The sequence below is a fragment of the Manacus candei genome, unplaced genomic scaffold (genome assembly GCF_025592945.1).
Source record: "Manacus candei isolate 608988 ecotype Guabito, Panama unplaced genomic scaffold, ASM2559294v1 h1tg000076l, whole genome shotgun sequence".
NCBI classification, from domain to species: Eukaryota; Metazoa; Chordata; class Aves; order Passeriformes; family Pipridae; genus Manacus; species Manacus candei.
The window spans coordinates 10,334,530-10,348,741 of record NW_026138124.1 but is presented as its reverse complement, the minus strand read 5'-3'; the positions used below and the strand labels follow the sequence as shown (position 1 = coordinate 10,348,741).

At 55.3% G+C, this 14,212-nt stretch overlaps 1 protein-coding gene across 1 annotated transcript; it reads right to left on the bottom strand.

The window, feature by feature from the left end:
* Window positions 1-3,848: 3,848 nt before the first annotated feature.
* On the bottom strand, window positions 3,849-10,268 carry LHX1 (LIM homeobox 1). Its single transcript, XM_051809427.1, has 5 exons — window positions 9,111-10,268; window positions 7,601-7,827; window positions 6,835-7,112; window positions 5,993-6,158; window positions 3,849-5,462 (listed from the first exon to the last, which is right to left on the bottom strand). Exons 1-5 carry the CDS (start codon window positions 9,278-9,280, stop codon window positions 5,083-5,085), a joined length of 1,221 nt encoding a protein of 406 aa, XP_051665387.1. The 5' UTR covers window positions 9,281-10,268; the 3' UTR covers window positions 3,849-5,082.
* Between the last annotated feature and the right edge of the window lie 3,944 nt (window positions 10,269-14,212).

Below are 14,212 nucleotides of genomic sequence, written 5' to 3'. Positions count from 1 at the left end.
CAGCCTGTAACAGAAGGTGTAAGAGAGCCCAGTCATGCCCCTTGTCCCAGGAATGTCATGCAGAAGGCCAGGGGATGCTCCAAGAATTGAACCACGAGATGCCAATAAAACCAACAACCTGCATCCACCCGGTGATCCCATGCGCCGGTGGGAAGAACACTGCAGGGACACCAGTCCCAGGAGCTCCCCACCATCACAGTCCCAGCAACCCCAAAGACACAGACTGAGAATTCTGGAGGCCACCTCACCGTAAGGCCACACTGACTCTTCAATTTCTGCATTGAAATTCTGCATTTAATGAACGAAAAACTCTCCAGGCAGCACCAAACTCCACTTTCCAAGCACCACCCCGTATTTTGTAGCTAAACCACCACAAACACTATTGACAAAGAAACAAAGATGGCAATCCCAGAAGGATTTATAATAAAAATATATTTTAATTGTCCCATTAGTTTCATTTATAACTTCATGGGTGTTTTGTTGGCATGAAGAATGCTGAGCGCCCCAGTGCCATGGCAGACACAAAGAAAAGACCTTCCACAACCTGCTCCAGCATCACAATTCCTTGTTCCCAGCTCACCAGCGTATAAGGATTTGTATTAATTGTTTATTCTTAATAGATATGAATTTATCTACTGAGGTAGTAACAGAAAAGGAGATTGCAAATGCTTAAATTTCATATTTTAAGAACATGCAAAGCCTGAAGGCAACACACTTGTTCTAGGAAAAAAATCAAGACTATGGTTCCTTTTGTCATTCTTAGAGACACTGCAATACCCACCAGTACTTGGATGGCAAAAGTATGTAGATCACCACTGATATTTTAAAATTATATTTATTTATCAGTTTGTATCATGTACCCATCGCTCAGCATCTGGGGATGCATATTAAAATAATATATATGTATATATATACATTATTCATCTACAAATCACAATTTAAGTACATTCTTCCTCCTGGGACACAGATCTTCCCAAATCCCCTTCCATCCCCAAGCAAAGGTCTGGGTGAGTGGATCCCAGCAGGGCCTGGAATGGGCAGAGAGGAGCATTGGTGGGGGCCAAAAGCAGCTGTTTGGCCGCTGGAAACTCCTGGCGTTTTATAGACATTTCTGTTAACCTCCGAAAAACCTCCTTCACACAGATTAGCTCAATATGGGTCATACTCACAAAACGTGCCTTGAACCTTTCTCCCAGTGACGGGGACGTGTCTGCCACGGGGGTTTGCACGAGTCTTCAGCCCGGCGCGTTCCCAGCCCGAGCTCCCCGCTCCGCGCCGCAGGCCCCGCTCGCCCCACGGCTGCCATCCCGAGCCGGCCGAGCAGCCAGGGCTCCGTCCCCTGCAACGTCCCCTCTGCTGGGACACGGCAACAAGGTCACGGGAAAACCGGCGGCAGCGGAGGGAGGAAAAGATCAAAAGAGAGCAATTACTTCGGAAAGCGCTCGTGGCGTTGCACGGAGAGCCGCGCGTGGCACGCCCACGCTCCTGCCGGGAGAGAAGGACCATGCACATGGAGAACCCACCCCAGCAGCAGCAACTCCTCCTGGAGAACCCACCCCAGCAGCAGCAACTCCTCCTGGAGAACCCACCCCAGCAGCAGCAATTCCTCGAGGCCCTTCTCCCACAGACCTCCATTCACCACGGAGCGCCCGCCCGGAGTCAATGGAAATGCTCTTGTAAACAAGGGCTTACAAGAACCCAACGTGACAATGATTTCAAAAGGAGTTTTGACTGTGCAATTGTTGCTGGATTAGGGTCTTCAGAAGCACCGAGCTTGCACTGAAGAGCACGGAATTCAAATCTGCAAAGGGCCGGGGCCTCCGGAGCGGAGCCCCGGGAGCGCCAAGGGACAGAGGGACACGCTCGGCCTCCAGCACGGGAATGGCTCCTGAGCTCCCCCCAAAGCCCCTGGGGAAGGGATGGGAGCATTGACAAAAGGACAGGCTCTCCTCCCTCCCTTTTAGAGCCACTGACCTAAACTGAACCGTATCACATCGCTGCCCAAACGAGCACGGGATAAACTGTACAAGGACCTCGTTACCAAATTAAAGAAAAAAAAATATCTGAAACCCCCAATCACTTGGCAGACATGTTTTTCTTACAAACCAAGCCTATTTGGTGAAATTCTAATTTCAAATAATTGATTCAGCAATAAACCAGCAGCCTAGACCAGAAGCACAAACAGCAGTATTTGTCATGCCCAGATAAGTAGAAATTTGGAATAAATAAATCACCCATTCCTTTGCTTATAAAAATGCAAACCAGAGCAACAAAACATGGCAATAGTACAAAAGACAAATAAATGAGTTAGACACAGAGCCCAGGAGTTTAAGAAGTCTCCCCTGTATTTAATAAAGCATGAATTATTTTTTTTAGAAACACTAACAGATCCCTTGCAGATAGTTTTTATCTTTATACTATTATTATATAAGACATTTTGTGTTTAAAGTGAACTATTGCTTCATCTAGTTGGCCCCTCTGCTGGGCATAGAAATTAGGTAGTGAACAAAATCAAAAATCACCATTGAATATTACAAACATACAACTTTAAAGCATTTTGAGGTTGTGGGTTCCCCCCCCCCCCCAGTCCAAAGAGATAAATAATGGAATCACTGGGAATGTAGAAGTCTGGGGTTTAGCGTCAAATTCCGTGTCTACATGAAATAAAAAAGAAGCCTGAGCCACGGTTAGTTGAGAGACGAAGGAAAAGATGCAATTAGAGATCATCCCATTCCATCAGCTCAGCAGGTGGAAAACACTGAAACCAGCGACTTTTCAGAACCGAACCTGACTCTTTGTTTCTAACACACCTCAAAGTCCTCCTGGAACAAGTGAGACTTTTGCTTTTGAAGAACTGAATACTTAGGATTCTGCAATGATTTCTAATTAAAACACGAAATCTGGCATTTCACAAGGCTCTAGAATTTTTCTGTTTCATTTTTCTCCGAGAAAATGAGTCTCTATCTAGTGCAAAGAAAAATATTCTCCCCCTCTGCCCTTTAGAGAACTTCAGAAAGACCGAACGCTGTTAAACAATTGACTTTGTCTCAGCTCTAAAGAAAAAAAAAAGGATTAAAATTACTTTCAGGACATTGAGGTTACGCTGTGTTCAAACCATCCAATTAGGAAAAAAAAAACCCAAAATTATCTTTGGAGAATTAATTAAAACCGGATCAATTATAAACCATATCTTTGCAAGCATTTTACATTCACAACACAATTTTGTTTACGCATCAAATAAGCATTTTGAATGTTTTCTCTTAGCACAGACCACGAATAACTGAGGATATTTAATAATTTGATTAGTTTCCAATTTTAAAATTCCATGTACAGCCTAACAGGGTATTTGGACTTCAACCACTGAGCCTGGAGATGGAAAGAAAGGCTGGAGCTGCCTCTGGCCGCTCCCTGCATCGACACCAGGGTTTAGGCTCCTACCGAAGCAAAAGAGCTCTACAGGACTATCAGCAGAGTGGATCATTCTCTCTCAGGGCTATTTTACTCAAGAGAATCAATTTCAAAAATTGCTCAAAACATCGAATGAAACACAAGTTATCTAAACATCAGATTTTCTAATTTTATTAAAAACGCACAAATTTTATCCAACATGTTTTCTTTCATACAGTGAATGGTCTAATATGCACTGGAGGTCACACAAGCTTAGGTTTATTAGAACAATAAAAGACATATGAGAAATTTAATATATAAAGAAAAAAGTAGCAGCTGTTGACTGCATATTTGACCATAAAATTTAAATATTTTGGACTTTTATTTTAAAGACACAAAAATAAAACCTGTGTGGGTCTATATAAGTCATATTAACAATTCCATGAATGTTCAACAGGACTAAAAATTAGCAAAGATGTTTGTTTGTCTTTTTTTTTTTTTCTTTTTAACCTTGTAACACTTTTTAAACACCTTCTCGGGTTGCTGGTGCAAAGCACCTTACAGTATTTGTGCTATATATTTACTTTATTTGGCAACTGTCTGGGTTTTGTGGATTTTTTTTTTCTTTGCCTTCTGTAAACAACACCTTTTACAAACTAGCACAGTGAACCACAAGCCCTGCAATCTGTTAGAACATCTACAGAAAAGAAAATGAACTATTTTGGTTGGTTGCTCAAAATCTTTTGCTTTTGAACAAGAGGTTTTTCTAAAACAGGATTTATTAGTAAAACATTGAGCTCCTGAATTTAACATTAGACGTAAACAGTTGACTGTTTTTAGTTCAATAGAGTCTTTTTGTTTAGCTTTTCTCTCTCTGTGAAGGTAGAATACTTTTTGTTTGTTTGTTTGTTTTTTCAAGTCACTTTCGTTAGAGGTCTGGGTGGTGACCTTTGCTATGATGAGGAGGTTTTGTACGTGTAGCTTTGTGAAGGTAGAAGAGTTGGTGCTGAGGGCTTAATATTTAGTATTTGCTATTTTTGGAAAAAAAAAAAAACAACAAAAAAAACCAAACCAAAACCAAAACAAAACAGCAAAGAAAAAAAAAAAAAAAGAAAGGAAAAAAGAAAAGTTGTCCCACCTGATCATCAGCAGGCTGAAATGGCTGAAGCTAAAAAGAGTTTCTTGTTGTCGAACTTTCTGAGAGACAAAAATGAACAAACAGATTCATAATGCCAGAACCATCCTTAACCGGGACCGCTAGAGAGTTCTTGAAGCTTTTTTTTTCCCCCTTTTCTTTGACCTTTCCTTCATTCAATTATTAATTTCTTTTTTTTTTTTTTTTTTGTTTGTTTTTTAAAACGAGACGTTTCTAAGGATTGTGGCTCTTAGGATGACATCCAACAGGGTAAATCAAACTCACGCCATCCTACGGTAATGGCAGCACTTTACTGTACAGCTTCCCCAGTTTCTTTGTCAATGGTACAAAAAAAGTCCCCTCGCTTGTTTGATACAACCATAACATGGAGATTGTCCTGGTCTAGAGCAAAGCTTGCCTTGGAGCGATTGGATTCAGTTCGTTCCCAAGGTAATATTGTCTTAGGGCAGGAGAGATGTTATATTAATTCATTTCTGTACACCATAACAATAAGCAGACTAGATGATCATCACTTACTTAAGACCCAGTTCGTTTTAAAGCTACCACACAGCTGCTTCGTTCATTTCTGGAGGGTGGGACAAGTGATTGCCGTAGTTAGCACCACCGTTGACGGATATCGACGAAAAGGGGGGGCTGGGGCCAAAAACTTCCGCGGACATGGAGTGCAAGGACCCGGGCAGGTTGGGTTCGGGGCTGGGCGAGTCTCCCGGGGGGTGCGACATGATGTCAGTGAAGCGCTGAGCCTCACTGGAGGGGTGATGTCCGGGCAGGGGGTGGTCCATGGCCCCCAGCGGGGTGCCCGACGGCCCCGAGGAGGGCACGAAGGGGAGATCCACGGGGGTCTGCGCTTGAGACGAAGGCGGTCCTTGCGGGAAGAAATCGTAATTGCTCCCAGGGCCGTAATACTCGCTCTGATAATCTGGCGGACAAGGAGAGACAGAGGGAAGGTAACAGGCGGGCACCCGAGCGGGAACGACGCGGGAGTGCTCCCAGGGCCGCGCGGCTGGGGGGCTCGGGGTGCCACCCACGAACCCGAGGGGGAAACCGGTTCCTGGGCTGGCCGGGCTCTGGCAGCCCTGGGGCTCCCTTCCCGCAGAGCAGCGGAGGCACCGACACGAGCCGGCATCCCAAAAACACCGGGGGAACACCGGGATCCTGCTGGTAGCGCCGCGACGGCCACCCCCGGGAGAGGGAAGTCCCGTGACAGGCGGGGAAGCCGAGCGGGACGGCCCCAGGACAGCGGGACGGCCCCAGGACAGCGGGACGGCCCCAGGACAGCCCCAGGGCTGCGGGGCAGCGCTGCCGGGAGCTGAGCCGGGAGCCTGGCGTGTCCCCCTGGTGTCCCCGCGGGTGTCCGCGCATCCCGGCACGGGGTGTCCGCGCATCCCGGCACGGGGTGTCCGCGGGCACAGGGGGTGAGGGACCGCGGGAGGGGAGCGCGTTACCCACCTCCGTAGAAGGAGAAGGGCCCGTTGGGGATGAGCTCCCCGGGCTCCAGCCGGTCCACCAGCGGCCGCATCCTGCGCGGGCTGCGGAAGAAGGCGTGTCGCCGGGCGCCCAGCGCGCTCAGCTGCTTCATCCGCCGCTCCTTGGAGCGCCGGTTCTGGAACCAGACCTGCGCGGGCGGCGGGAGAGGCGACGGTCACGGGAGCCGCGGCATCGGGGGTCCCGCTCACGCCGCCACCCCGCACCCCCCTTCCCCTCCGTTCCCATCCTCATCCCCACCCCAGGGTCGCGTTTTTTTCCTTTCCCCGTCTCTTTTGCCAGTGCACCCCTAGCCCAGCTCCTCGTTCCAAACGGGGCCAAACCCACGCGTGACGGCGGCCCCGCTCCCCGCCGGCTGCAGGTCAAGAATGATTGAGTTAATTCTTATTACCCTGACAAGATTACTGCTAATTACCCTCACACTGAGCCTCTCCAATCTAACCTCGGCTTTAATGGTCCTTTAACCCCCCATTACCCCAGCGCTGCGGGTTTATAAACCTTTTAATAATTCCAGCGCATTGTCATTCTTATTTACCCATTAACCCCTCACATTTCTGGTTATTAATTTCGAAACTACTTTCAGCTTCTTCAGGATTTTTGAGAATAAACCCGCGGCTCCCGGGAAGGAGCCGACGGGCTGGGAAGCACCGGGAAGCTGCCGGGGCACCTCGGTAACAACGATTTAAAAGGTCGGCGGGGCTTTCTCCGGCCCTGCCGTGAGGGGGGTGCCGGGCACCGGCCGCTCCTCCTCCCTGCATCCCCAGAGTCGCATTCCCGCAGCCCCCGGAGCCCGGAGGCAGCGGTACCTGGATGACCCGCATGTTGAGGCCAGTCTCCTGTGCCAGCTGCTCCCTGATGTGCCGGGTGGGTTTTGGGGTGGCCGCGAAGGCGGCTTTCAGAGTCTCTAGCTGTTTGGCTTTGATGGTGGTGCGAGGTCCCCGCCGCTTGGCCCCCAGGTTCTGGTCGTCGTTTTCGTTGCTGCCCGTCTCCTTGTCGGACACGTTGGCGCTTTCCGAGTCCTTGGCGTCGTCCTGGGAGGGGTCTTGAGAGTCGGGGGACAGGCTGGGGTCACTGCCGGTGGTGGCTGGGGGAGAGCAAACCGGGTCATGGTCAGCCGGGGGCGGCCAGGGGGAAATAACGACCGTGATGGACAGGCCGTGGTACGATAGGGCAGAGGAGGGGAGAGGAGAAAAAAGGGAGAGGAGAAAGGGAGAAGAAAAATAAAGGAGAGACAATGGAGAGGAGAAAGAAATGAAACGAAAAGAAAGAGAGAGGAGAAAGGACAGGAGAAAGAAGGGAGAGGAGAAAAGAGGAAAAAGAAGGGAGAGGAGAAAGAAGAGGAAAAAGAAGGGAGAGGAGAAAGGACAGGAAAAAGAAGGGAAAGGAGGAGAGAGAAAGGAGAAAGGAAAGAAAAAAGAAAGAAAAAAGAAGGAAAAGAAGATAGAAAGGAAAAGACGGGAGAAAGAAGAGGAGAAAGGAAAGGAGAGAAGAAGGGAGAAGAGCATCTCATGCCAAGGAGCAGCCGGGGCTGAGCACATCCCTGCCCGCATCACCCGGGCCGCGCTCCCTCACCTGAATGCAGGCTGTTTTCTTTGGCAGTATTGCTGTTATTTAGGTAATCTTCTTTGCAGACAAACTTGTTCTCGTCTATGATGTAGAGCTCCTCGCCGGTGGAGAGTTGCTTGTTACACATCATACACGTAAAACAGTTCAAGTGGAACACTTTGCTCCGCGCCCTGCGGACCAGGTCGCTGGGGGAGATGCCCTGGGCACAGCCCGCGCACTTGGTCCCGAAACACCTGCGGAGAGAGGCCGGGCAGCGGGTCAGCAGCTCCCGCAGAGCCGCGGGGCCCCGCGCCCCTCACCGCGGCCTCCGCTCGCCCCGCCTGGCCGTGCAAAAACGCAATTAAACAAAATACGGCGTCCCCGCGCGGAGGGCTCTCTCTTCCTAACGAGCGAATTCTTGACACTGTATTTTTTTATAAATAAAAATCAAATCGGCCTGGGCAGCGGGGCTGCGGGACTGATGGACCCCGGGGCTGCGCTGCCCAAGGTGTCCCCTGCGCCCCGACACCGCGTTAATAACGACGCTCTAACAAACACCACGCAGAAATTCCATCCGTTCCGAACGCTGCTACCGGCCCCGGCCGGAGGAGCCGCCGGTGCGGGCAGGGCCAGCGCGGGGAGCGGGGGGACGGCGGGGCCGGACCCGCGGCGGGGCCGGGTGGCCTCCCGAGTCCCGCTCGGCCCCGCGGGGCTCTCGGGACCGGGGCCGGGCTGGGCCGATCCCCGCGGAGGAGCGGCGGGCTCGGGGCAGTGCCGGTCCCCGTGCCTAGGAAGAAGCGGCTGCGGGGCTCGGGCCGCGCGTTGTGCGGGTGTGCGGTGGCGGCCGCCCCGGCCCCGAGCCGGTCCTTGCCCTCCTCGCCGGAGTGCGGCGGGGCCCGGCCGGGCAGCGGCACCGGCGGCCGCTCCGAGCCCGGGATTGATCCCGGCGCCGGGATGCGCGGGGGAAGCGGCAGCGAGAGAGCGTCGGCACCCGCTGCCCTCTCCATCCATCCGGCGGGGAAGGGTCGCTGCCCTCCGGGGCAGCCTGGGCTCGCTTGGACGGGAGGCGATGGGCCCGCGGAGCGCCCGTACCGGGCCTTCCCCGGCGGCACCGGGCCCGGGCGTGCGGGGAACAACGCGGGACTCCGGCCCGGACAGCGCCGCGCTCACGGCCGCGGAAAGCCCCGGCGGGGTCACCCCGGTTCCCAGCATCGGGCCCGGGACGGCCCCCGCACACCCCCCGCCACGGGCCCGCAGCACCCCCGCACCGCTCTGCCCGTCGATAGTTCGGAAGGAACTTTGGGGAACTCGAGATCGGCCCGTCACCGACACGCACGGCCCGACGGGCCCTTCCCCGGGCCCGGCCCCCGCCGCCGGTCACCGGCAGAAATAACAGCGCTTCGAGACGTTCGCGTGTCGCGGGGAGGGAAGAGGTGCTTGTGGGTCCCGCTGACAACGGGGGGAAACAGCAGAAATAAAGAGGAAAAAAACCGGAGATGAAAAACGGATGGAGAGGAGCGGCAGGGCCGGTACTTACCGAAAGAAGTCGTTTTTGCAGTAAAGCTTGCCTTCTCGCGAAAAGCATTTCTCTGTCAAATTGCATTTACATTCACAGCACTGAACACACTTCACATGCCAAGCCCTGTCCAGTACATTCAACAAAAACCGGTCCAAGATCGGCCTTTTGCAGCCTGCACAGTGAACCATTGTCTTTGGTTAGTTCTGAGGGGGGCAGCGGTTTCCCAGGTGTCAAGAAAAAAAAAATTAAAACAACAATTTTTTTTTTCAAAAAGATGACAACACCGGCGTAGGTTTGTTTTTTTGTTTTGTTTTTTTTTCCTCTCTCTCTCTTTTTTTTTTTTTTTTTTTTTTCTGTGAGTGTATGTGTTTGTTTTAAAAGCCTTGGAGAAGTGAAGGAGGAGAAAAAGAAAGGGAGGAAGAAGAAAAATCTTCGTTCGAGTGTCCTAGGAGGGGTACACAGGAGAAACCCCCACTGCCCAGCGCTTCGACACAGCCGTAGGATCCCGGCCGCTACCAACCACACGGATAACAATAATAATAATAATAATAATAGTAACAATAAAACAATAACGGCTATAAAGATCGGCGTTCAGAAAAAAATAAAAATTAAAAAATTAAAAACAAAACCGCCAAAAAGCGAGCGTGATGAGTTTTTCTCGGGTCTGAGGTAGAGCAGTCAGGAGTCAAAGTGCTTTTCCCAAAGAGAAATCAAAGGAGGAAAAAATATAATAATAACAATAATAATGATAATAATAATAAATAACGAGCCGGGACATGGAGAGGCGGCGGCGGTCAGACGGGCTGTGGCTGCTGCCGCGGCGACATCGCCCTGACGCGGGGTTGGGGACACGCGGGGACGGGGACACGCTCCGCCGCTCCTCGCTCCGCCGCTCGCTCTCGCTTCTCTCCCTCTCCCTCGACGTCTCGGCGGCCCCGTCCGTCCGTCTGTCAGTCCGTCCGTCAGTCCGTCAGTCCGCCAGTCAGCCCTACCTACCCCCGCGCATCGCTACCCGCGGCGGCCGCCCGTGTCCCCGCCGAGCCGGCGCGGCGTGGCATGGCCCGGGCGGTGTCGGTGTCGGTGCGGAGGGCCCGGGGCGGGCGGGCCGGGCCGGGCGGAGGGCGCGGGGCAGAGGGGCGGCCCCGCCGTCCGGCCGCGCTGGGGGCTCTGCTCATGGTCCCGGCGCCGCCGCCGCCGCAGCCTTATGGACCGCGCGCGCACGTCACGGCCCGGCCCGGCCAATCGCCGCCGCCGCAGCCGCCCCCCCGCGCCCGCCGCGCCCGCGCCGGACGGGGCGTCCGCGCCCCTTTATAGGAGCCGCCGGGGCGCCGCCGCCGCCTCCGCCCGCGCCGGCCCGCCGGCCGACCGGCACACCGACAGACACACCGACAACACCGACCGGCACCCCGACAGACACACCGACCCACCGGCACAGCGACCGGCACACCGACGGCCACCAGAGCCCGCTGGCAGCGGTAGGTTCGTGTCGGTGCGCGGATGAGGGGATGGCGGGTGCGAGGAGACGGGGCGGCTCGATGGGGTCTGGCACCCCCCGCACAGGGTCACGGGTCCGGTATAGGAGCGGCTCGCTGGCGAGCGGCGGCGAACGAGATCCCGGTGTAGCGGGGCTTCCCCCGTCGCGAACGGCGCGGCCCGAGGGCGCGGGGGCTCCCGCGCTGCGCAGAACTGAGGAGAACCCGCCTGTCCCGGGAGGAGCGCTGCGGTGCGGCCGGGGCCGGGCCCCGTGCGCTCCGACGGGGCGGCGCCGGTGGGGAGGGGGCGGCGGGCCCGGGGCCCCCCGGCCTCCGAGGGCAGAGCGAAGGCGCCGGTCACTTCGCGGTGGTTCCGTTACCGGCGCTCGCAGTGCCCGTCCCGGGCCGAGGAGCACCGGCTACTGGGATGGACTTTTTTTTTTTAGTGGGGGGGTAAATAAAGATTAATTCGCTTTTACCTTCCAAGGGCCGGTCGGTGCCGGGGCGGTGCGGAGGGACGAGGTTTCTCTTTCCTTTGCGCTCTCCTGGCCGGCGGGAGCCACCGCTCCGGGGAGGTGTCACCACCCGGTCCTGGGCCCCGCCAGCCCCGAAGCCGGCCCCGCACCGTCCCCTCGGGCCGGCTGAGCCTCCGCCGGGGAATTAGGAAGGGAAGGGTGGATTGAACGGCCCCGGCGTGCCCGGGGTTACACACACGGTTGGCAGCCGGGGCTGAGCGCGGGGGTCGGCGGAGGCCCTCCCCGGAGCCCACAGCATCCCCCGCCCGTGCCCACCGACCGCGCTCTCTTTCACGTCTGTTTTCCTCATCCTTGAGGAAAAGAAAAAAGCGAGGGAGGGAGAAATTGGAAGATAAAAAGGAAAAGGAAGGCAGGAAGCCCGCTCCGCGTGGGGGGTAGCCGGACGGGCGCGAGTGCGGAGCCTGCCCGGTCCGGCAGAGTCAGTTCCCGGGGCTGTCCCCGGGCCGAGACGTCACCTCGGAGCTCCTGCGGGTGTTTAAAAGCCCGGGGGCTGCGCCTGCGATATCATCTTTGCCCCCCTCGCAGGTCCCCCCTCGCGGCCATCCCCTCCCCGTCGGGGCGCGCACCGGGCGCGCAGGGCTCCCCCCGCCCAGCTGTTGGGCCGCTTTGCCGCCGCTCTCGGGGATCAATAGAGCCCTGGGCTCCCCCCGCCCGGTGCCCCCGCACATGGGCCGCTTCTCATGCGGAGCCGCGGGGCCGGGGCGGGCGGGCGGCCCCGCTCCGCCGCCCGGGAAGGCGACAGCTGCGGGCAGCCGTCAGGGGAGCGCGACCCTCGGCTGCGGCCCCCGGTGACATGTGTCGGTGGGGATGAATGAGGGGAAGGAGATGAGCATCTCATGTCCATCAAGCACCAGTTTTTCACAGCGATTTTTTTTTTTCTTCTCCTTTCCCAGGCGCTAGCGAAAGCATCTGGTTCTCCCCTGCTCCCCGGGGGGCACAGACCGCTGCCCACCCCCACCTCCCCGGGGGTCCGGGGTGCCCCCGCACCGCTGTGATTATCGCGGGGCTCTGCCCGCCCGCCCCGACACAAGCAACCCCCCCAAAATCCCGCTCGGGGGAAGTGGCAGCACAGACGAGGGGGGCTGCTCCCCCCGGCCGGAGGGGGCAGTGGGTGCCCCCCAATCCGCCTCACCCCCCAACGGGAACCCCGACCCAGAGCAGGCGTTTGAGAGGAGAAAGTGCTCGCGCTTGTTTCCAGCAGGATCCGAAAATCAAACCCCGCTCTCCCCAGGCTCCCTCGAGTCTTCTGTGCCCCCCAGGACACTCGTGTCCCGGCGTGGGGCACCCACGGGAGCCCCAGACGGAGGGGAAAAATCCCCCAAAGCCACGGGTATGGGCGGCACAGCCCCCTCCTAGGGCCGGGCCTCTGAGTCGGGGTGGATTTTTTGTTTTTCACTGCATCTCGCAATTCGCCCAGGTCCGTTCCCGGCCGGGTCCGAGCCCCCAGCCCCGGGCGGGACCGAGCCCACCCGTGCTCAGCAGGGAGCCGGCCGGGATGTTCCAGAGCAACCTCGCTCGGCCTCGGTGAGGGACATTAGAAGCGTACAAAAAGAAAGAAAGAGAAAAAGAGGGACATCAGAAGATGTTTTTAAAAGGAGAAAATTAAAAAGTAAAAAAAAAAAAAATTAATAGAGAAAAAAGGTTAAAAAAACAGAGAGAAAGTAAAAGAGTAAAAAAAGAAAAGAAAAAGGAGTGAAAATAAAAGACTAGAAAACCAGACAAAAACCCCCAACCAAACAAACAAAAAGCCCGAACACAAACTCAAATTCATTTTAAATCTAATACAGAAGGAGGAGGGGAAAGTCCTTTTCAGGCGAGTTTAAATTTGCATTTTATTGGTGTCGTTCCCGTCTTTTTAGTTAAACATCACCCTGTTTATCATCCCCCTTTCCCCACCGCTGCGCTGGGTAATGGGATTTCTCTCTCCTTTACGGTGCACCGGTGCCGTACAAACACCGGAGCCCTCTCGCCGAGGACCACCGCGGTGCGTTGCGGGGCATCCCCGCATCCCCAGCTGCTCCCTCCCTCCAAACCAGGCAAAAACTTCCCTCCCATGCGCTCGCAGACACTTTCCACCATGTCCCTCCCCCGACAGCATTAAGTTTTCCCCTCTTTCCCTGTTCATTTTTAATTTGATTTTGTTCTTTTTTCCCCCCCGTCCTTTTTAACCTTTCACAACGACCGCGCACGGGATCGGGGATGACACCGCGCTTTGCGCGACCGGCGGAGCCGGTGACCGGCAGCATCCCCGACGCGGGGGGAGGCCGGGGGAGGCCCTGAGTTCCCGTTCCGACCCCTCCGCATCCCGGTGGAGCCCTGCCCGGGGTGCGGGGGTCGCTCCGAGGCACCGCCGCGCTCCCCTCCGGGAGCTACCGGAGCGCCCCCCGCCACCCCGGGCAGCGCTGCGGGGGGACAGCCCGTGGAGAAAGTGGGGGTCGCATCTCTCACCCCCCTCCCCACCACTTTCCCCCGCAGAAAGAGCGCCTCCGCCTGATTAAATATATATGCGGTTAATGCACTATCCAAATATTGAAGTTAAGATGTAATTAAGCCTGTAGAACATCCCCGCGCAATAAACCCCATGGCTGGACAGGATCCGTCGCCAGGTTTGTTTTAAAAGAGCTTTAAAAAAAAAAAAAAAAAAAAAAAGAAGAAGAAGAAGAAAAAGGATCTTTAAATTATGTATTAGAGGGTCCCAGTTTATCCTGCCACACTCGGGTCGATGCTGAGGGTAAACACGGCACTGTCCCCCCCGGCTCCGCTCGCCTTTCCCTTTTCTTTTCTTTTCTTTCTTTCCTGTTCATTTTCCTTTTTCTTATTTATTTTCCTGCCCCCCCTCCCCCGTGATTAGCCCTCCCGGGTTTCTTCCCACGTCGCTAAATGTTGTCGCTTACACTCCAAGCTCATGCATTGTTTATGCGAAATATAGTTAATAAATAATTACAAATCCGAGGTGTGCGGCTCTGCCTCTGACTGACGGGAAAGTGGCCGGGAAGGGGCCGGGGGTGGCCGGGGGGGGGTCCCCGAGCCCGCCCGGGAGCGGGGCCCGGCGGGGCAGCCTGGGGGGCTTCGGGGCGAGCCCGGTGGGGGGTGCGGGTGTGTGAGAGCTGAG